This window comes from Cladophialophora psammophila (genome assembly GCF_000585535.1).
Source record: "Cladophialophora psammophila CBS 110553 chromosome Unknown aczJe-supercont1.9, whole genome shotgun sequence".
Classification (NCBI taxonomy): Eukaryota; Fungi; Ascomycota; class Eurotiomycetes; order Chaetothyriales; family Herpotrichiellaceae; genus Cladophialophora; species Cladophialophora psammophila.
The window spans coordinates 172,954-194,418 of record NW_006912930.1 but is presented as its reverse complement, the minus strand read 5'-3'; the positions used below and the strand labels follow the sequence as shown (position 1 = coordinate 194,418).

The 21,465-nt window shown below is 51.3% G+C and overlaps 6 protein-coding genes across 6 annotated transcripts; 3 read left to right on the top strand and 3 right to left on the bottom strand.

Annotated features, from left to right (window-relative positions):
* Positions 1–1,523: 1,523 nt before the first annotated feature.
* Positions 1,524–3,010, top strand: A1O5_06284 (oxidoreductase; the record flags this gene model as incomplete). Its single annotated transcript, XM_007746878.1, has 2 exons — positions 1,524–1,632; positions 1,857–3,010. 2 exons carry the CDS (start codon positions 1,524–1,526, stop codon positions 3,008–3,010), a joined length of 1,263 nt encoding a protein of 420 aa, XP_007745068.1.
* A 4,859-nt stretch (positions 3,011–7,869) lies between these two features.
* Positions 7,870–9,826, top strand: A1O5_06283 (uncharacterized protein; the record flags this gene model as incomplete). The annotated part of the gene is made up of 2 exons (XM_007746877.1): positions 7,870–9,534; positions 9,587–9,826. The coding sequence occupies 2 exons, from the start codon at positions 7,870–7,872 to the stop codon at positions 9,824–9,826; spliced, it is 1,905 nt and encodes a 634-aa protein (XP_007745067.1).
* Positions 9,827–12,219: 2,393 nt separating this feature from the next.
* A1O5_06282 (uncharacterized protein) lies at positions 12,220–14,865 on the bottom strand (the record flags this gene model as incomplete). The annotated part of the gene is made up of 3 exons (XM_007746876.1): positions 12,220–13,344; positions 13,398–14,639; positions 14,692–14,865. 3 exons carry the CDS (start codon positions 14,863–14,865, stop codon positions 12,220–12,222), a joined length of 2,541 nt encoding a protein of 846 aa, XP_007745066.1.
* Positions 14,866–15,512: 647 nt separating this feature from the next.
* A1O5_06281 (uncharacterized protein) lies at positions 15,513–15,936 on the bottom strand (the record flags this gene model as incomplete). Its single annotated transcript, XM_007746875.1, has 2 exons — positions 15,513–15,661; positions 15,729–15,936. 2 exons carry the CDS (start codon positions 15,934–15,936, stop codon positions 15,513–15,515), a joined length of 357 nt encoding a protein of 118 aa, XP_007745065.1.
* Positions 15,937–16,530: 594 nt separating this feature from the next.
* Positions 16,531–17,770, bottom strand: A1O5_06280 (uncharacterized protein; the record flags this gene model as incomplete). The annotated part of the gene is made up of 3 exons (XM_007746874.1): positions 16,531–17,077; positions 17,176–17,420; positions 17,516–17,770. The coding sequence occupies 3 exons, from the start codon at positions 17,768–17,770 to the stop codon at positions 16,531–16,533; spliced, it is 1,047 nt and encodes a 348-aa protein (XP_007745064.1).
* A 1,348-nt stretch (positions 17,771–19,118) lies between these two features.
* On the top strand, positions 19,119–20,201 carry A1O5_06279 (uncharacterized protein; the record flags this gene model as incomplete). The annotated part of the gene is made up of 1 exon (XM_007746873.1): positions 19,119–20,201. The coding sequence occupies one exon, from the start codon at positions 19,119–19,121 to the stop codon at positions 20,199–20,201; it is 1,083 nt and encodes a 360-aa protein (XP_007745063.1).
* Between the last annotated feature and the right edge of the window lie 1,264 nt (positions 20,202–21,465).

Sequence of the window (21,465 nt, the reverse complement as noted above, 5' to 3'; positions counted from 1 at the left end):
TCTGACAGTATCTTGATCCAGATACCACATCACACTAGTGGAGAAGCAACCTCACTAAGACAGAGTGTTAACAAAAGTGTCATGCCAGAGCCTTGGAGCCTTAGCTCGATACCTGCAGAGGTCCCGCAAGCCAACTTTCAACTTGGGAATCGCGTAGACCTGTTCAGCACAACCTCAACTCAGCTGGACGAAGTGATGCGGTCTATCTTGCAATACTTTATCTCATACTCCATTCCACGGGTTGCAGATACTACTTGGACGAATAAATTCGGCACCAATCATCTAGAGAGGATTCCGGCCATTTAAGAAGGTATCAATAGTCGAAGAATGATTACCGAATAAGATGCATATGCTTCCACTCTTGACTGCAGCCGCCGCCCGCATGGAACAGGTGCCTAAGAACGCCTGTGTTCGGGGAGTTCAACTTTCATGGTTCGAATTCCGTTGCAGTAAGGCTGGTCGGACGACATCACGGCTTCCTGGGGTCATGCTTGGAACGCTGCCCGTGCAATTCATCGGTCTGCATTGTTCACAGACGACTCTTTATAGCTACCTGGGTCTTTGTCATGCCACCACTCCTTGTCGCCTTGAATCTCGGCCACCGACCCCCTGTTGGTGAATCTCAGATTGAAAGGGCGCGAAACCAGGACAGAGCTAGCAAGCAAACTCCAATTCCGCTTGATCCCGACAACATTCAAGATGCCATGGGGAACGGAGTACGTAGTTAGTAAGCTGGAAAGAGGCTGGACAGACCACTCTCATCGCAAGAAAGAGCCAACAGTTCGAACGACCACATGCACATTTCCAGAGTCTATCCAGAAGACGAAGTTTCAATTGTTCTCTTCAAGTCCATCATTCAAGTCCAAGAGATTTTCTCACCTTTTACCTCCTATCCTAAATTTTCAACGATTCTTCAAAGGGCCTTTGGGGTAAGGATCCGGTATGGGGAAATTTTGAAAGGATGGACGTTCTCGACGTCGGCGCAAATTCCGAGAGTTCAATTGCCGTTTTGCGGTGTTTGGGCCTAAACGTGAATACTCGGTAAACCAAACGCTGTTCCCCATCTCGCCCGCGTCCGGAACGGCAATTGACGGCGATTCAATGAGTACGGCATTTGGTTGGTGCTCATTCCCCCCCTCGTGAATTGGGCGGATGAATGAATGGATGAATTGCGAGGAATGAAATTAACCGTCGACAACGTTACATACTGTCACGCAATTGGAGTCGTCGCCCAAAGCTCGCGGCTTTCTTTCCCCTTGAGATCTCCATCATAGTAGTAGGTGTTTCGCAAGGAGAGTTCGATTTATCTGGTGATTTCCTGGATTCATCGGCGCCATCTTGTTATCATTATCATCGTCATTTTTAAAGAAACCCCCGTCGAGGAGTTCGAGAGAATTCATCTTCACCTTTTCGCCGCAAGTAACAGGATCCTTTGGAGCAAGTACGCACCGAGTTGGGTGTCGCAGGCCGTTACATTCCAGCCGTCTCAGTGTCTCTCACGGAGCAGCTGTAGCTATCAAAAGATGGCGCCGCCCGCGGTCTTAATGGTCGGCACGGGCGAGTATACCACGGGGTTCGTCTCAGGGGCAGCTTCCACGTCGGATAAGAAAGTGGGTGTTGTTGGATTGACGCGTAAGTTTATGGCTCTCTTTCTATCTCTGGTTTTTTTTTTTTTTTTTTTTTTTTTGAAGATGGCGTGTTCCGATACCCGAGCCAGGGAAGGGGAATGGGCAAGACAGAGTGAACTCTCTGCTCGCCGCAAAGCCATTGGTGAGAAAAGAATGAACGAGAAGAAACAAGCCAATATCGATCCAGCGGAAGGATCACTGATTTCATACACGGAATACGAAATTTAGTGTTCGACCTGCGCCGTCGCGGCAAAGTCTCAGATCTGTCCATGGTGGGCGTCTCAGGCAGGAAGTTCCCAGCAATACGAGAGCATCTCCAGAAGAACATTTCCGAAGCGTACAACGGCCTCGACGTGTCTTTCAAGTCGTTTCCACGCGACGACCAGTCCGACCCGGAAGCCTTCAAGACAGCCATCGACGCCCTGCCCAGGGGATCGGCCGTCACCATCTTCACTCCGGACTCGACACACTACGACATCGCAAAGTACGCGGTCGAACGTGGCCATCACGTCCTGCTGACCAAACCGGCGACCAAGCTCTTGTCGCATCACCTCGATCTCCTCGCGCTGGCGGAGGAGAACAAGGTCTTCGTCTACGTCGAGCATCACAAGCGTTTCGACCCGGCGTACGCGGATGCCAAGTTCAAGTCCAAGAATCTGGGCGACTTCAACTACTTCTACAGCTACATGTCGCAGCCCAAGTCGCAGCTCGAGACCTTCAAGGCCTGGGCCGGCAAGGAGTCCGACATCTCATACTACCTCAACTCCCATCACGTGGATATTTGCGAGTGGATGGTCCGCGACGCTGGGTGGCGGCCTTTGAATGTGCGCGCCAGTGCGAGTCTCGGCATCTCCGAAAGTGTAGGTTGCGCGAAGGGGACGGAGGATACCATCACGTTACTTGTCGACTGGGCACGTCAAAGTGATGACAAACGCGCTACGGGGATCTACACGGCAAGCTGGACGGCGCCCATGAACGCCGGGGTCCACTCGCAACAGCACTTCCACTACATCGCCTCCAAGGGCGAGATCAATGTCAACCAGGCGAAGCGCGGCTACGATGTGGTCGACGAGAACGATCGATCCGGCAGTTCCCTGAAGTGGTACAACCCTTTTTACATGCGGTACGCGCCAGACGAGGAAGGCAACTTCAACGGCCAGAGCGGGTACGGGTACGTGAGTTTCGAAAAGTTCATCGACGCTGTCACGGCCGTGAACGAGGGCAGAGTCACCCTCGACCAGCTGGACAAGAGAGGCTTGCCCACGCTCAGGAACACCATCCTCACGACCGCCATCTTGGAGGCTGGACGCAGGAGTCTCGACGAGCGTGGCCGATCGGTTGAGATTGTCGTGGGCGAAGGTGATACGGTGGAACTGAGGTGAGTAGGGGACGATTTTGACTGCTGCTGTTGTAGAGGCATGGAATTTAGGAGGGTGAGCGGGTTTGGAAATTCTTCAAAAATGCATTATGAGGCAGTGAGGCAGTTTCAACGTGGGTGAGTCTTTCGTGTCTCGGAAAAGGGACCAAAAAAAGTTGGTGCCAATTAATACGTATATTGGGGTTGGGCACCTAATGCGGACCTGTGGCTGTTGCTTGAATCAGTCATGGGCAAGGCCGATTCCGAGGTCCGGCTCTCAAAACTGCCGCATCGTCTAGATCGTCGGTAAAGCAGGCGCTCTCTCACTGCTTCTTAAAGGAACTGTGTGGTCGCCCTCTTGCACAACCGGGTATTCGGGACAAGACACCCCTCCTTCGGCGTAATAGGTGAGGACGTCCACACTCTTTCTACCCAGCCCACAACGACAAGGCAAACTGGTGTGACAGTCGATTTCGCCGAGTACCTTTCTGGCTATGAGATCGCTCAGTGTGATCTCAGCAAGCAAGACTTCTCGAGTCATCGTTCCAGTCTTTGTACCAAAGCGCGCCTCAGCCAGCCGGACTGTAGTAACTGTTCTCCGGGCCTGGCTATGCCCACCTCACCGGAGGCTAGGTAGCTTTTTCTGAAATGGAGCTTCACGAAGCCTAATGTTGATATCAATCCGTTAGTTGACGAGCAATTTAACGAGGGAAGGATAATGCTAAACCATAGGACTAATTGCCCATCCTTTTTTGGTTAGTGCACTGATTCTATGCCGGGAGTCGGGCATAATCCGTTTGCATTTAAAAAAAAAAAATGCATGGAAGTATCCAATGCTTCGAGATCCTAAATTCTTGTATTCACCGGTTGCCCATGGATGGCATGTCTGACCTGTGCGAATTCCCGGAGTTAGGGTCCGCGGAACGTCCAAATCATGCCAGTCATGCCAATCCCGCCGCTCAGTTTGTGTGAAATAGGCAAGTCTTTGCGAGCGGGCTCCTTCTCCGGTAACTGCAGAGATTCTTTGGCATGAACTTGGTATATTTGGCTTTTGGCCCGGAGTACTGTGGCATGCACGGCTCGCCGTGCTTCGTGAACGTGTCCAGATCAATCGCTGAAAAGGGGTGGGCCAGGGCAGAACGGAGTAAGAACGACCGCCAGAGAGAGATTACCAGTCAAGGAGTCAGTGGTCGGCAGGTCAGTTTGAGTGATGATAGGACAGGGATCACATACCTTTCATAGTTAATTTGGTAGAATGGTGCGTGACTAGTTACTTGGGATTCTGGCCATTTCGGAGAGCGCCATTCGCCATATTCTGTGAAGATCGATTGATTCTGTGCCAGGTGATATTGTGCCTGTATAGGATCAGTTTGATATCTCCCACGCACATGTTGTACGAGGCTGACATCAGGCCCGTCTTTCCGAGCCCTGAATAGCTGGTCGTAGTACATCCGGTGGCAGATCCACCTGCGAGCTTTGGCCGCGAGCAGTCCTGTAGGCCGCCGATGGTTGAGTTGATAGTCGAGGATTTCCGATGCGTTTCAATGTCATAATTCAACCACTGTGGACCTGGACAACTCACTGTTGGCGGAATGCCTTTGGTCATTTTCATTTTCAGGTGAATTGAAACGTAGTGTAGGTTGAATCCGTAACCTCTATGATGAGCCCTGTTGAGCAGACTAGATATCATGTCATATTTCCCTACGGCAGCTAAATCTCGCGGGAAGGCGTTTCACGGCATCCTTAGAGGTGAGATTGCATTGGCGGCTGCCAAGTTATCCCGTAGAGAAAGTCCTTTCACCACTGCATCATGTTGGACCTACTCGTGAGAAAGAACCGAGTGACCTATTCGAAGGATCAATGCTCTCTTAACGTAATAGAACTGATCGCGCTAGACGATGACGCCAAGCTCCTTGACATTCCACGACAAAACGCAGCCATTGTGACAGAATCATGGTATTTGCTGGGGCGGCATAATGGATTGGAAATGGAGGTTGTCTGTTCCCTGTGTTCGAGCTGTACGTCTCCAACGACCAAGCGAAGAGGTGTCTGCAGTGATCATAAGAATTCAAATATAGTGCTATTACTCACCATCAAAGGACAGGCCCTGCGAGCGGGAAGCGAAAAGCCTTGGCAAGCCTCAGCATAAGAGCTTGCCCCAGTAACCATAGAAGGTGATTGAACTCTTCCCAAGGCAATCAGGTCGGTCCATCTGGAACGCGACTGGTCGAGTTTATTGCGGGAAATGCACATGGTTGACCATAGACCATATGCACAACCAAAACCAGGACGTGGGGCACTTCACCGTGGGAACCGAAAGCTCACCGCCTCCAGTTACATAAGACAGAAGGTTCTGAAAAACTTAGACTTGCTTGGCGGAACCGGATGAAGCCTTTACTCGTCGATATAATATCCCACAAGGAGGTATGCCGCAATGGCGAAGGAGGATGACGGAGAGGATGTTGAAGAGGAGCGGCTTCTAGACTCCGCTGATGCCGCCAATCCTTGTCAGCCACACTGTCGGTTATCAGGAGCAATCGATAAGCCTGGTGATCCATGGCGTGAAGACATTTTCTTCCAAGAGAGCGCGATTCTGCTCGAAGAGGCCTGAGAATTCGGTTAGAAACCCCAGCTTCGAATTCCAGCAACGGCAACAAGCGAGGTCGGGCAATGATGCTATTAATGGGAAATCCAGAGCGTCTTGGCGTCTCCGAGTAGCTCGGCCGAGTCTGGGCCCTGGGTTGTTTACTTAGCTAGATACAGAGGGGTGTTGCTTACCGCCGAATCCAAGGGCACTGAAGGAAGACTTGGAACGTGCCTTGGCCTTGGTACCAGCGACTGATTTGACCGTGCTGCCCGGAGACTCGTATAAACAAAAACTTGCCGAGGATCAAAGTCAGACCTCAATCCGGTCCAGGCCGCACTTGATGCGGAGCTGACAATTTGCCGTCTTCTGCGGAAGTGAAGTCCGTAGGGCCGATTGCATCGAGCTGAGAGAGAGTTTCGAGCAAGGACTTGCATCCACGAGTATGTGGCAAAAGATGTATCGTGGATACCTGGTATGTAGTCGGTGCCGAGTACTCCATACTGTGGCGAGTACCTCGTACATTTGGCCTGGAAGCCACAGCAGATAATCGAAGATCTGGATATCTGTTCCATCGATAGGCTTGCTGCTTGTTGCGGAAGTGCTGACTTCGCTTGGCAGGAGAGACGAAATTAGAACTCCGCACGCTGTGTGCTCGTACCTGCATTGGAGCGGCACTTGTTGGCGAGACGAGCGGGAGGTCAGGAAAGCTAGGTCAGAGGGAGGGCCATCTGGTGTCCTGGTGGTCGAGTAAAATTTGGCTGTTGCTATTTCAGAGGCGCGATGAGGCGACGAAGGCGATCGAAAGTTGCCCTAATGGCTTGGCACACAGGGACAGGAAACTGCGGAAAATGAGGAACCTCTCCACCCTCATTCCACCTGCGCTTCCCCTGTGCACCCTGCGCTTTTGCATCATCCCACCTTTTTGCCTTTGGCCGTTGGGCGCATTGTCGATTTTCCATTTGCAACAGGATAAACAACCGAAAACAGATGGTCAATTCGAAGCTACCGAGCCGGTCTCGCCACTCAGGCTTCCGCCCTCACTCGTTCCTGACCATTCAATGCTGATTTCCAGCGTGGCCTGAACCCAGCCGGATCTAGCATCTCACTGCCGTTGAACTCCTCTGCGCCCCAGATCCAAGACCATCTGGGGGTCAATCTGACAAATGCGACTCAGGAGCAGGATCAGGTGTGAGACTCGTACCCAGTAAAGAAGGGGGGGACATGCTCCCACTGCCTCAAGGAACTGCCAATGCGGCCCAGCTCAGCTTAGCAGAGCCAAGGCGCAACCCGGTCGATGTCGCTTTTCCTGAGAAATGAGCACTGAACTCTGAATCTCTTCGAGACAGAGACGTGAGGCCCAGCCATTGCGCTGGCCTTGAGGCCCCGGATTCCAAGAGTGGCGGGCTGTTCTTGGCAAGGGCCTGGGTGACATGGCCTGGCCAGTTACGATGGTGTTCATCCAGAGCTTTGGTTCGTTCAATGCCTAGCGGTGCTTGGGAGTGCTTGGGAGGAACCCTCAGCCTCCACCCTCCGCTCCTGCGCACTCCCAACCAACTTGCCAACCTTCAGCTGTCTTCTTGGCTGCTGCAGCACCACGACTCAGCTGTCGCGCGGTGACAGCTGTCCCTGATTATCCAATAGTGACTTTCCTCGTTTTCCCAGGATGACTCGTCCCATGGTTCAAATCATCGAAAATATTACGCCGAGCCTCACGACTCGAGTCACAATGCTATCTGCTCCAGACCGCTACGAGGTACACTCTCGCACAAAGCGATATGTGCCAGTCTCGACTGGGCTGCGAAGGCGATGTTCCCTCGCGGCTTGTCCAGATCCGGCGCGCTCGTTTCAATTGACATGCTAGCAGTCCACACGATACCGAAAACCGGTAAGGCCTGCTGAGGTGGTGTGCCAATGTCCTGCAGGTATCCTCCGTACCCTGGTCAGCCCCAGAATCAATGCCACTGCTAAGACGCTAATCGATGTGAGAGAGCAAACCTCCAGTATCGAGGCTGGTCACTGCTTCCAGCCCATCGTGGCGTCCTAAATCCCCGGCTTCCTATCACGAGCCACTGTATCATCTGAAGAGCTGCCAGCCATCCATGGACGGGGCTAGGAGGGTGAACTCAATCGACCCATGCTTTATATTATACTCTCCCCAACCTCGCCCTTTGTTCCAAATGCTTTCTGCTATATCGTTCTCACTTCATTCTAAAGCACGTTCCCTGTACTCTGTGCAAGGGATTTACTCTCGTTGTTTGTTCGATTTCGTTTCTTGTATTGCATTTTTGATGCCAACAATGGCTTTTCCCCGGCTCATTGCCGTGCTCTCCTTCCTGTCCTTCGCTTTTCTCAGTGCCGCTGCCCCCTCATCGAGATCGAGGTCACTTAATGCAAGAGCCGATGACACCGTCCATTTCGAGGTCACCCTCACATGGGAAGATTACTCACCCATCGGAGGGACACCCAAAAAGATGGTCCTCACCAATGGCACTTTCCCAGGACCAGCTTTGAAGATGAAAGTTGGCCAGTCAGTGGAATTCCTCGTTCACAATGAACTCCCCGACCCAACTACCGTTCATTTCCACGGCATTGTTCAACAAGGCACTCCATGGTCAGATGGCGTTCCAGGTCTTTCGCAACGAGCTATTGCACCTGGCTCATCGTACCTATACAAATGGACCGCCGATGCCACCGGAGTCTACTTCTATCACTCACACTCTCGCTCTCAGATGATGGATGGACTATACGGCGCCATCATCATTTCCCCAGCATCTGAAGATGACAAACCATTCTCGCTGATCAACAACGATCCAGCCTTCATCAAATTAATGTCGGCAGCGGATGATGAGCTGCAGCCAGTCTTCATCTCCGATTACAACAGGTACACCTCTCAGGAGCTCCACGCGCAGGAAGCGAATGCCAACATCGACTTTGCTTGCTCCGATGCAATCATCATTAACGGTATGGGCTCACAGTACTGCTTGAGCCGCGACGAGTTGACGGCCTACACCAATCCCAAAGTCACGGCTTTGCTGGCTTCAGTTAGCCCTTCTCAAATCACCGACAAAGGCTGCTTGCCACCCAATCTGCCAGCTACTCAGGGCAACTTTACCTTCAACATTGACACTCTTCCGTCGGATGCTTATTTCACTTGCAATCCGTCAACTGGGCCCATGGCTTCATTTGACGTTGACCCTGCCAAGAGTTTTGCGGCCTTGACCTTCATCAACCCGGGCGGATACGAGCTGCTTAAGTTCACCATCGACGGACACAAGATGTGGGTGTATGGTGTTGATGGTGGCTACATTACTCCAAAACTGGTGGATCAAGTCATCGTCAACAACGGCGACCGATACTCGGTTCTGATCGAGCTCAACCAGCCCCCTGCCCAGTACTCCATCCGAGTGGCCAACAACGGTCTCAATCAAGTTCTGAGCGGCTTCGCTGTTCTGAATTACAAGGGTTCAGTTGGTCCCGCGTCCGAGGATCCCAACGCGCTTGCCGCCATGAACTTTGCTGGCGTTAATTTGACCACCCTCGTGACTTTCAACGACAACCTCGCTGCTCCTTATCCCCCTTCGGCGCCGGCTCCTACTGCGGATGTTACGTACCAAATGAACATCAAGAAGCTCGGGCAACCAGCCGGTGCGTACCAATGGACCCTTAGTGGTGTCAACGCCTTCGCCCCAGAGCTGGAAGATCAGACTCCTCTTCTTTTTGAAGATCCAGCCAACGTCCAAGCCAGCGATCTCATCCTCAAGACAAACAGTGGTCAATGGGTCGACTTGATTATTAAAACACAGGGCCCCCTTGCCCAACCTCATCCTCTGCATAAACATTCCAACAAGGCCTATGTTCTGGGCAAGGGAATTGGAAACTGGACGTGGAACACTGTTGCAGAAGCGGCCGCTGCATTGCCAGCCGGCACATTCAACTTCGCAAACCCACCTCTTCGCGACGGCGTAAGTTTTGTTCTCTGCGCAGTGCCAGCCCAAACTAACATCTCTGCCACAGTACACGACCACCCCTAATGAGGTCAACAGCACCTGGATGGCGCTCCGTTATCAAGTTACCAACCCCGGCGCGTTCCTTTTCCATTGCCACGTCCAAACACACGTGGCTGGCGGTATGGCTATTGCTATGCTCGATGGCGTTGACGATTGGCCAAAGGTGCCCACCGAATATGCTGAAGGCAACGGCATCATCTATAGCAAGCTCAAGAAGAAGGGCAAACTGCATGCCAAATCAGCATGAAACCCCTGTGTATAACCATGTTGTACGCATCATAAATATAATTACGGCTTCGTTCAGGAAAATTGGAGATATTTTTTTTTATACCAAGGAGAGTGTGGTTATGACAGATGACAATGTACTTTTTTGAGGGGTGCACGTGCATACATAATGGAGCAGCGCCTTGTATTTTCAGCATCTCCTGCCTTCTATTAATTCTTGAAGCGAAGAGTACCTGGTGTACGGTGTATGATGCAATCAATTCCCATGAAACACATCTCTCATCTCTAGTCGTGCTCCTTGGTATTGACTCTCGCATGTCTCGGAACCTGGCACCCACTCTCTTCTTTTCCCGTTCCAAGTCCCAGGTTCTAGCAGACCCCCGCGCCCGGATGAGCAACAAGGCCACTAGCGCAAAGGGAGAATAGGCTGCGAACGAAACAAAATTGCAAACAAGGCTCTGGATGCGCCTGGGTAGGCTCGGCCAGGCCAGGCCAACCAGGGCATTCTACCAGTACTTGTTACATATTAACCTTTGCCTGATAGCCTGACTCGCTGGACAGACAAGCTTTGCCCAAACGAAGCCCAAGAAAGAGGAAATTTCCGTGAAACGCATGGCAGGGCATGCAGGCATGCCACACATAGCATTGGAATTTTAAAATTGCCACCCCGGTTCCAGGTTCTTATCTTTGTATCATATCATCCACGGTCCCGGTTACAGTACACAACGCAATCAATCAAATCTTGTCAATCTCCTGGCCCACGGAGCCATGGACCCGTCGCTTGTGGCATGGCGTGTCGTGGTGTGGTGTGGTGTGCCACGCCCCTTTTCCCTGTACCATGTAACAAATATGTATAGGTGTATCCCCCCCTCCTCCACCGTCGGGTCGGCAAAGGGCTGTTTCCCCGTGCTGTCGATCTGACATCAAGCCGGCGCATGGTTACAGTCCATGATATCATATCATCATCTGATTCATCAATGGAGAGAAAGGAGGACAAAGCGAGAGAGTCACACACGCCCTAGAGTTATATCCGATTATATTTGTGTGGCTGCGGACTTTGGAGTACCTTGCCGCAAAGAAACGCAAGTAGACACGGAGTACGGATTACATGGTATTCAGTTCGTTTCCTCCCCAATCCAGCTTCTGGGAAGAATAATACATGTCTCCAAAAAGGGACGAAGAAGACCAGAGATAATATTAATAACGATTGTTATCCGTACTCTCGCCTTATTGCGGATTGGCCAAATGTAAACCAGCCTGACACGTGACAGAATACAACCCTTTTTTTCCCTCCCCTGTTGATCTCCTGCGATACTGGCGCCCTTACCGAGTACTAGTATCCGCAATTTCTCCTAAACTAAAGCTAGCCTCGCCTTACCTCGCTCGGTATCGCTCTATTACTTGACTTGGGAGAAAGGAGAAAAATGCGAGGTAGATTGCGCCTAGGCCTCGGAAAAAAAAGTCTTTGCAAGGTTTGCTCGATCCAGATAAGTGTACATATATACACGAGGACGCGAACAAAGTATAAGGACAAGAACCAATATAAATACTAGGACAAGGACGAGAATGAAGTACTCCCTACGTCGTACCTCTCACAGCGCGGAACAGGCCGATTTAGAGGGCAAGGATGACGGATGATGTCATTATTTTCCGTCTGTTCACTGTATTTGTACCCTTGACATAGGCCAAGTTTTTGTGGGATCTTGCATCTACGCTAACAGTCCTTGTCATGTGACGAAAATGAGGTGAGCTGGGTTCCGCAAAAAGGTGTATATGTACCAAGTAAGGGGCATCATGTAGAGATGCAATCGTGGATCAAGTTCGAGGCGGCGGGGCCAACCGCGAGACTTCGAGAGGTAGAATCTGATTGTTAGCTCTCTGGAAAATCTTGAGGACTCCATCAGCACATCACCCGCGAAACACCGCGAATGAGGCTGGTGAGGCCAATGGCGGGACTGAAAAGTGCTTTACTTCAAGCTCGTAATGCCGTTCATTTTGTGGTGACGACCCATGACCGACAACAAATGGACAAGATATGTACATGCTGTGTACTCCGTACAATGTGCTGCCGATATCTGAGGTAGGCGTCTGTGAAGCCCAGCTGCAATAAGAGGATTTCGAGCGAGTACTCTATTCATCGGCAACACAGCTAATTCCGAAGGTGTAGAATAAGACCCAATACTGTCCCTCCTTTGAGCCACTTGCTGCAGTCCCACAAAGCTACGCCTCCGCTTCTTCCTCCCGAAAAGGGACCACTCCTGTTTATATATGCACAAAGATTCGTTGAAGAGTATTCCTGGCTTCAACAAAGCTGAGACTGACGAGTAGTTGCTTGTTTTGGCTGTACCCATTGATAAAACAGGCTAATGGCGTAACGGTAATGGTATCCCATATTCCTCAGCATGCTTGGCCTGATCATTTTAGGTCAGTGAACTGCAACCAACTGCACCGAAAGAAGATTCCGCTTACCACTTGCTCGTTGATTACTCTTCTGGACCAGGCCTTCCATTTGGAGGCTAAGAAGAATCCTTCGGGCAGGCCTGCAGAGCGCGCTGCTTGGCTACGTACTTTGCCAAATGCAATATCTGTGGGGTCCTTGCGTAGAGACTCTGAGACGGCGTTGCACAAGTATTGCAAAAGGTCATGCAAACTGGGAGTCCCGGTAGAATGCAATGTACTAGCCGGGGGAACAAAAGAAGAGGTAGGGGCAAACAGATCATCTGGATGAGTGGGAGGCTTTGCACCGAACGCTCGACCTTGCGCTCGACCTTCCTCTAACCCTTGGGCAGATCCCAGGACTGCATGTTGAGCCGGTCGTTGCGCAGAAATGTGCGTCGAACCCTCCGTTGGACCCTGTATTTCCTCTGGTTGTTGGCCTCGTGCTTGCATATATGCAAGACCCTTGCTCAAGTTGTCAGGACGAGATAAAGGAGTCTTACTCTTCGTTACCCGTCCCGCCTTGACTGCACGACGTTGAGACTTTTTGGCTTGTTTGCCCGAAAGACCTGTCGGCATAATCGGCATAGCGGGCATAGCGGGCATGGCAGACATAGCAGGCATAGCAGGCATTGCGAATGGTCGAATCAAGTCTTCAGCCAGACGTTCTCCAGGCTCCACATCTTGCATCTTGTCGGAAGCTAAGATGCTCTTCCCACCATCAGCGGTCACACGATTTCGGATGCGGACTCTGATGAATGCGTCTTTCAACCGGCATACGTTGCCATTGTACACATCAAACAACGCTGCAGGGCAGAATATCAGAGCTTCGCCAGTCTCTAAGCCAACTATCATCTCGAACAACGTCGCATTGCTCCATTCCTTGTGGCGGCTGGCACCAGCAAGGTGGCCTTGGAGCATTTCAAACCAAGCAGGAGAATTGAATCGGTGAACGATGCAGACATTGCAGAGATCGATGAGCCGTGGCGCCAGTGTCGGTTCTTGCGTCGACACGATAACGCGTGAAGCGAGGTGGCGTTGTTGACGGACAATGGATGTCAATTCGTCCGTGAGCTTTTCGGCCTCTCCCGATCTCGTAAGGAACTGCAAAAGGTAAGATATTCAGTAGACGCGAAATAAAAGATATCATGGCCCACCTTATGAGCTTCATCAAGAGCGATGATTCGACCACAGTCACCGCGATTCTCCATGAAGATTGACAGACAAATCGTGAAAAGGGCACAAGCATCGTTCTCGTTGACAAAAGGGCAGCTTAAATCGACGATGGTGAGTGAGCCTTGAGCTGACTTGAACATGTCCCCCAGAAGCGCCATGGCCTCTGCAGGCTGGTCCTTGTCCGCAAGGAAAGACTCGAGCATTTCCAGGCGCAGTCTCAGCGGTCCGCTTTGTTGGGAACTGAGGTCTTTCCCCAACAATCGGTCTTTGAAACTAAGGTAGTCCACGCCTCCTGCACCCTTCCTCTCAGCCGTCATGTCGCGGAGCACCTTGAAAAGGACCTCCATGTAGAGAGGTATCTTGCCCTGGTCGTCGATCGCCATCAACGTCATTAAGCGTGTGACATTGAGCTGATTTTCTTGAAAGTAGAGTGGAATGACTTCTGGACGTGGGGCGTCTTTAGGCAGACCAGGGAGGTTTCTGTAAAGTCGGTGCATTGCATGAATGTTGGTCGGCGAGACAAGAATTCGCACAGGGATTCCCGATGAGCATAGATACGCCGCTTCGCACAACTGAGTGCTCTCACTGCTTGTGAACTTGTCATAGTGAAACACGAGGCCAGCGAGAGGCCTCGGGTTCTCTCCCGCTGAAGATGAAGCCAAGAGCGAGTTCTCAAGAAGGCAAGAGAGTGAGTGACTCTTTCCGGCGCCCTGGGAGCCGCATATGAAAGCTGACCAAGGTGCATTCATGTTGGCGAAGATGAGATCGTCATCGAGTGACAAAGCCCCAGCTTTATCTGGCACACTTGAATTGTAGGTTTGCTCACGGATGCCCAGGAGCCCATATTGGGGGAAGGGAGTGTTGTTGGGATCAGAGACTCCAATGATTCCGTTCCTCAACACCTTCTGAACATGATTGGAAAACAGCGGGCATGTTTTGATTTCTTCAGCCTGGGCACCTTGGCAGCCATCAAAGGCATTTTGCAGACGACCCTGCATCAACTGGAAGTACCCATCGTATCTTTCTCGCCCCATCTGATCCGCCGCCTCAGGCACGGTGTAAGCCAGCACAGTCTCATCATGAGTCAGCGCCACCTGTCCGTGCGGTTGAAAGCTACCATCATGTGGAATGAACCCTGTTGGCTCGTGTTCACGTAGAGGGAGGTTGTCAATGAAGTGTTGATCCATAAAGGGAGAGGCTCTTTCCGAAGGGTGGAACATGGCCTAAAACTTGTCAGCACGAGCCTAGATTAGGTTGAGCGTGATAAAGGCTTACACCAAAAGCCGAAGCAGCCGCGGAGAAGGGATTGGGGAGGCGCCGCAATGCTGAGAGAGATGTGGCGTGCTGGTCATTGTCGTGGTCTTCTACTAAAGTAGAGACCGACATGACGCGAGACTGGGTAGGTTGAGAGCCGCGTTCGCCGCCTGTATCTGCACTGGAAGCTGCCATGATGCCTGCAAGAGCCGTGCAGCGGAGGCAGGAGCGAAAAGCCTCAGAAAATCGACACCGCTGGCCAGCCGTAAGAAAACTGTCTTTATATACACTCGGGATCATGACATGTTCCTTACCTAGGTACCGAATGCCAGGGAAGGAGGAAGTTAAGGGTGACACTGGCTAGACAGCATGTGAAGCAGCGCTTTACCTGACCGTAGCCGCGAGCTACCTAGTTTCCAGAAGCGGCGAGAGGATCTGGGACAGACGATATTAGAAAGTGTTGGAAAGAGAAGAGGCTGAGGCCACGTTGAGTCCGGCAAAGAAAGAACAACAATAACACCACTAGAAGTGAATCACAGCTTCAAGACAAAGTATCACGGGACCTAGATTGCACTGGATGAAGAGATTGATTTCAACCAAGCTACATACCGTTGTCGCAATGACTTGTAGGGCTACTGCGTCGTTTGATCTTTTTTTTGTTTTCTTTTGATCTCGCCATCCTCGGCGCCGGAACAGTTCGACTTGCTTGATGGTTCCAAATTTTCTCAGACCGAATAAGTCTCCATATGGGCTTGGAATCTGTCGTATTAGTTTTCGCTGCTCGCCCACCGGCCTTGATCAGTCCATCGCTAAATCTTCTCGAGGCGCTGTCCTCCCTGCTCTCAGAATCTCTCCCTGGTAGTGGTAGGTTCACCCCCAAGCCTCCCTTGAGGAACAGTGCTGCTCATGTTTCCCACGCCTCCAGAATGAGCACCTGCCCCAGTCGTTGTGCCTCCGGCGGTGGTGGTCGTTCCTCTAGCGGCTGTTCCCCCTGGTTGGCAACCCGTCAGCATAAACACCAGAACTCCTGCTGGCAACAGCTTGAGTCTGTCCCTTACCAAAGCGACTATCGGCCTGATGTAACTCTGCTTCTCCTTTTTCCTTGACCGCTTTGTTTTTGATTTCTCCTTCTCGGTCATTGAATGCTGTGTCAATCGATTCGTTAACCGAGCCGCGGAGCGTGTCTCCCATGCCCTTGATGCCCTTCAGAACGGATTTCACGTCGCCCACGGCTTCGTGAGTCTTGTCTTGCGTTCGGTCGGCCATCTTGTCACACGGGGATTTTCTTCAGGGTATAGTGAGAGCAAATGGGCTGTAGTGGATTTCGGGTTTGGTCAGAGCGAGAATGCGAGGTAGAGGAAAGGCATTTATCAGCCAGGCCAGCTTTGCAGCGTCTTGTGCACGGCGGCCGAGTCCATGTGATTCTGAGCCATGACGACACCGAGTGTGAGCGCCGGTGAAGAGATCCGTGACGCAAGTCTGCGAACGCGAATATGGTGAAGATGTGTTTGCGGACACGGAGAATGAGGCGAGGATGATGAAAGATCTTGGCACGCCGAGAATGCCATTCACCGCAAGGCTTTGATGATCGAGGCCTCGAAGTCACTTTCGGCATCGCCGTCTTCGCCCGGGCCGCTGCATCCGACGCTTGGGGCCCCAGTCTCGCCTCACACTTGTACTCGGTACTGTGTACATACCCAGCACAAGAAGGTAGACGAGCATTTTTGACTGCTGCCCAAACTCAAAAACTTGTATCTGTTGCAAAGGATCACTGTTATCTAAAGCAAACACGAGGTGTAAACTAAAATCGCTCCAATCAAACGCCAATAATGCTGTTCCAGCGTGTCTTCGCCTTCGTCTTCAGATAACCTCTGTATCATGTACTCGAGTTTTGCTGTGGCCTCCCTTTATCCCTCTGCCTAGTTCGTTATCATCTCCAATTCTACGACGCGCCGACCCCTTCGGTCCGCCAATACCGTCCTTCTCCCAGAATCTGTTCTTGTTATCTTGCCCCGTCACCAACCCGACAAGGTCGAACGGATCAACCAGTGTCAGGATGAAAGGTCTATTCTCGACCATTCCTGGGCCTTCGATCTCTGTCTTGCCATCCACAGCCAGGTATAACTTGTTATTGTGGGGTAGGTATTTCAAGGGCGGATAGATGTTCATGAGGTAGGTGTTGAAGAGCATAGGGACGACCTCTAGTACCCAAAAAGTCCACTCTTTTCCATTGGCTGTCGAGGTTGGCGGGTAGAAGAACGAGGCGGTGCGAAAGGTGTTGCGGATGAGAATGAGAAAGCCAGAGGCATAGAGCGAGTACACGACAACTTTCACTTTGTGGGTGAAGACGTTGGCTGCGATGCATCGTCTGTGGAAGATGGCTATAAGGTATATAAAGCCGAGAAACCTGCAAACTGCTGTTAGTCTCTACGAGGATGTTCCGTATTCCAGTGACGGTGGCGGCTCAGATGACCATGCATTCTCTTTGAGGACGCGGTAACTCACATGCCCAGCAGAAGAAAGAGCGACACCTTGACCAGTATGACGCCCAATTTGATTTTTGATTCGCTGTTACTGGAATTCGCCGCGTACGAGGCTCCGTTGCCTGCAATTATCCCGTCGACGAGGTCCAACGCGACGAAAGTAGTCCAGACACGTCCTGGGTGAAGAGGAGACAGGTACGGTATGTAGTACAACAGCCTGCCGAAAATGAAGTAATCTGCACCGTTGTAGACTGGTGGAGCAATGAACTATAAATCTGTTAGTGGGAAGTATATGGACGTTGGCCGATATTGAAAGCGCCTTCCAGAAACGAAGATGATTTCGGAGACGCATGGAAACTCACCAACAGAACCGTACTGGCAATAAATACGCCGAGATCATCGGTATGATATGCACCGTATTCTCGAGTTACAAGTCCTGCAACAAACAGTGCTGCCGCCCATGGGAAGAGAAAGCCAATTCGCCACGAGCCCTTGTATTTGAGGTTGTTTTGCCACACGTGAAGGACGCCCGAGACAAAAAAGAGCACGGCAAATGCAATGGAGACACCTTTGGTTGGCTTATATACCCAGTAGGATATGTCGGAAGAAGAGGCCATGCCTTCGGACTCTCGTGTTTATGGATTGCGCAGAAGATGCGGCAGGAAGATATCAAGCAAGCCTGTGGTCAACGAGATAAACTGGTGGAGGTACGAGCGTTTAAATATTGGAAAGACGAGGTCGCATAGATAAGGCCAATTCTGTTACAAGATCAACATAGTGCGCCGCCACAAAAGTCCGTATGATCTGGAAGTGCGCACCACGGTAAGGGGTGGCTAAAGTCGAAAACAGCCCGTGGACACGCCTACTCCAAAGTAGCCACGTATATCCACATGCCGAATACGTGAGGGTAAAGGCCATGAGAATCGCCAGATCCTTGGGTTGTTTCCACAACAACTGGCGAGCAACTCAAGGGATGGCATCTCGCTAGGCAGCTTGCTGGTATCCTTCGTCAGGAGATCTGAATAGAAACAGGACTGGAGCATGATAGGAAATGCCATTAATTCTCGGCAGAAACAAGGACGCCTCGTGGCTGCCTCGCGGGGAGCGGCACCCTGATTGACGGGTAGATGAGTTGTCTGTCGATGCGAGGTCGCGAAATGGCCTAGAAATGTCTTAGCTCTGCGAAATATCGAAGCAAATTCCAACGTCTGGACCCAGGCTAGTGTACTCGTGTGGACGGGTTTCCAGAGATGGCCACGTTGGGCAAGGGGTTTGTGAAGATCGTTAGCAAAACCCGAATACGAGAACCACAAGGGGTATGTACAGCATGTACTTGGTACAATGTGTGCTGGGAAGAAATCAGCCTTGCCGTTTGCCTTGTCCGGAAATAGGCCGTCGTGTAGCCTAGCCACGTGACATTTAAATCACGTGATTGTTATTCTAATACACGTGATGTGATGCTCCCCGAATCCGCCGAACCTCGGCACAAAATCACAGCGAGAACACCATCTCCATGATACTGTGACCAACGATACAACATTCGTGAATGCCTTCAATTTTCCGTAGGTATCTCTTTTATCTTGGGACATGTAGCAGCCAGCACTCAACTTGGCGTAGCAACAGTCAATGCCGCTTGCTTCAAGTGAAATCTGTGCAAATATGTCCGTTTCTCTGAGATGAATGACACTGAGGATGGAGTTTGCGCTGCACTTCTCATACTCAAAGTCGCCAACTATCTTCGGGCCACGGGAAAGATTAACTGTCTCACCAACAACAATCATTCTATCTCTTCACAGTTCGTGATTCATTGTCTAGACAGAGCAGTAATTGCCGACGAGTGCGAATTCTATGAAACCAGCCTGAGAAAGGACCATCTCTGCCTTGTGTCTGGTGCTTGCCTTCGTCGGTGAAGGTCTATCAAATTACCCCAAAGACACCAGCTGTGAAAATATCAAAATCGCCACCATGGCTCCAGACAACCCCAACGGAATAACAGCACATGAGGAAGCTGAAACCACCTATTTCCAAAGCAACCCGGCTCCCAAATCACTGGCTAACCACGAGACGCTGGCCCGAGAGTTCATCCAATATCATCTGGAGAACGCGCCGAATCGCCGAATCGCTCTAGTCACTTCGGGAGGGACGACTGTCCCTCTGGAAAATCAAACAGTGCGCTTCATTGACAACTTCTCCGCCGGTACTCGAGGAGCCACTTCCGCAGAATATTTTCTGCAAGAAGGCTATGCCGTCATCTTCTTACATCGGCAGTTCAGTCTCTTGCCTTACTCTCGACACTACAGCCACAGTACCAACTGCTTCCTGGATTTCATGGAGGAATCTGAAGATGGCGAACGGGTTGTTGTCCGAAAAGAATATCAAGAGAAGATGCGCCGAGTCTTGAGGCAGTACCAGCACGCAAAGCATAGTCGGCTGCTCTTACTTTTACCTTTCACCACAGTCACAGAATACATGTTCGAGCTTCGCAGCCTTGCTGTGATTATGCGCCCGCTTGGGAGCCGGGCGCTTTTCTACTTGGCTGCGGCGGTCTCTGACTTCTTCATCCCGAGAAATCGGATGGAGGAGCACAAGATCCAGTCTCGTGAAGGAGGAAACAGTCGTCAGCTGGTAATCAATTTGGACCCGGTCCCAAAGTTCCTCACAAATCTGGTGCATTCCTGGGCTCCAAAAGGTAGCATGATCGTGAGCTTCAAGCTCGAGACGGACCCGGACCTTCTTGTAGCCAAGGCCGAACAGGCTTTGGAACGTTATCAACACGACCTCGTGATTGGCAATCTGCTCACGACCCGCAAGTGGGAAGTTGTTTTCATCACTCGCGATGGTGGAGAGAGATGGATCCGAGTCCCCAAGACGAGGCGGTCCAAGAGCTTTTCAGGAGTGGAAGCGTTGGTGGGCAAAGCAGAGCGAAAGCATGGACCGGAACCACACGATCTAGATGGAGGTACCGTGACGGAGGGCATGGAAATCGAGAGTTTGATTGTTCCTGAGTTGGCCGCGATCCATTCAGAGATGATAGAACAGGCGGCCTAAGCCGCCAAAGGAAGGGGCCTAGATACACTCGTCGTGGCGATCTATGTTTGGAAGAGGTGAATGGAGGTAATGGGGATTTGGTGCGATCCCGGGCACACTAGCACCTTGGAGCCACTCTTAAGTCGACATGTGCGTCATCGGGTTACGGAGAATATAGGGCCAATGGCCAATATGAAATCAACCAATGTCCATAAGCATGAGTCTGGCTGTGTCTTTACCGACCACATTTCTGGGATAACGCCGTTCGGAGTCGATGACCGCTGTGTCCGATGATGTGCAAATCCGCACTCTTCCCCTGTCCCAACAAGCCGGAGAACTAGTCCAGGAGGCAGCGTAGGGCGTAAAGTGGCTTGGATGACAGCACAAATCTGAGCAAGGGAGGATGGCATGGAGCGGTCGGTGAACACGCAAACACTCGGTCTACGATCGGAATACCTTGGTATCACCTGTGGCCGCAAAGGCAAGAGGACTTGTACTGTCGGAAAGCTGTCAAGCTTTGATCAAGACTGGGACGGATCGAGACCACAAAGCCCGGTGGGGGATCCTAGTTCTGGAGAAGAACTCGGAGGCCGATCCTTTCGTTGTTCAATCCGAGAGCGATTTGTGACGCGTGGCGCTTGACCCCAGGGGATTCGGATTCGGTGCCTTGAGTGGATGGTATACAGCTGTCAATAACTTAGATAGATGGCAATTGAAGCCGACACAGCCTTTGGAGAAGCTCCAGCCCTGCACCAAAAGTATCGGCTGCCGAAGTTGAATTGGGTTGGGACAGAAAACCGAATTGACTAGGCCCTAAAGTTCGCAGTCTCGACCTCGTCCTGAATCTCTTTTACTACGAATGGCTCTCTGGCATGACATGGTCGGGCGGGCTGCTAGTCTTTCAATTGCAGTTTCTCTGCTCAGAAATGAATGTTTCTGTGATCAGTCGCGCAGGCCGTCCATGTCGGTAGATGAGATTGCCGAGTTCATTGGTGCCCGCATTTCCTTCAGATGTCTTGTTCTTTGGGCCATTCTCGGAGGGTATTACGACGGTTTCGGTTGCCTAATGGATGACTTCGCTCGGTTCTCTATAAGGACCGAAGTACGATCAATCCTGCTCCCCTAACGATCGAGGATACTTACCGCTCAACTAGCATTATCTTCAGATCATCCTGCAGCAAAGACCCCCAAGTCCCCCCTGGACGCTGCTTGTTGCACCAATCTGCGGTCCAGGTAAATACGTTGATTGACTGTTTGAGAAATCTATCTTGAGTGGCATGAGAGT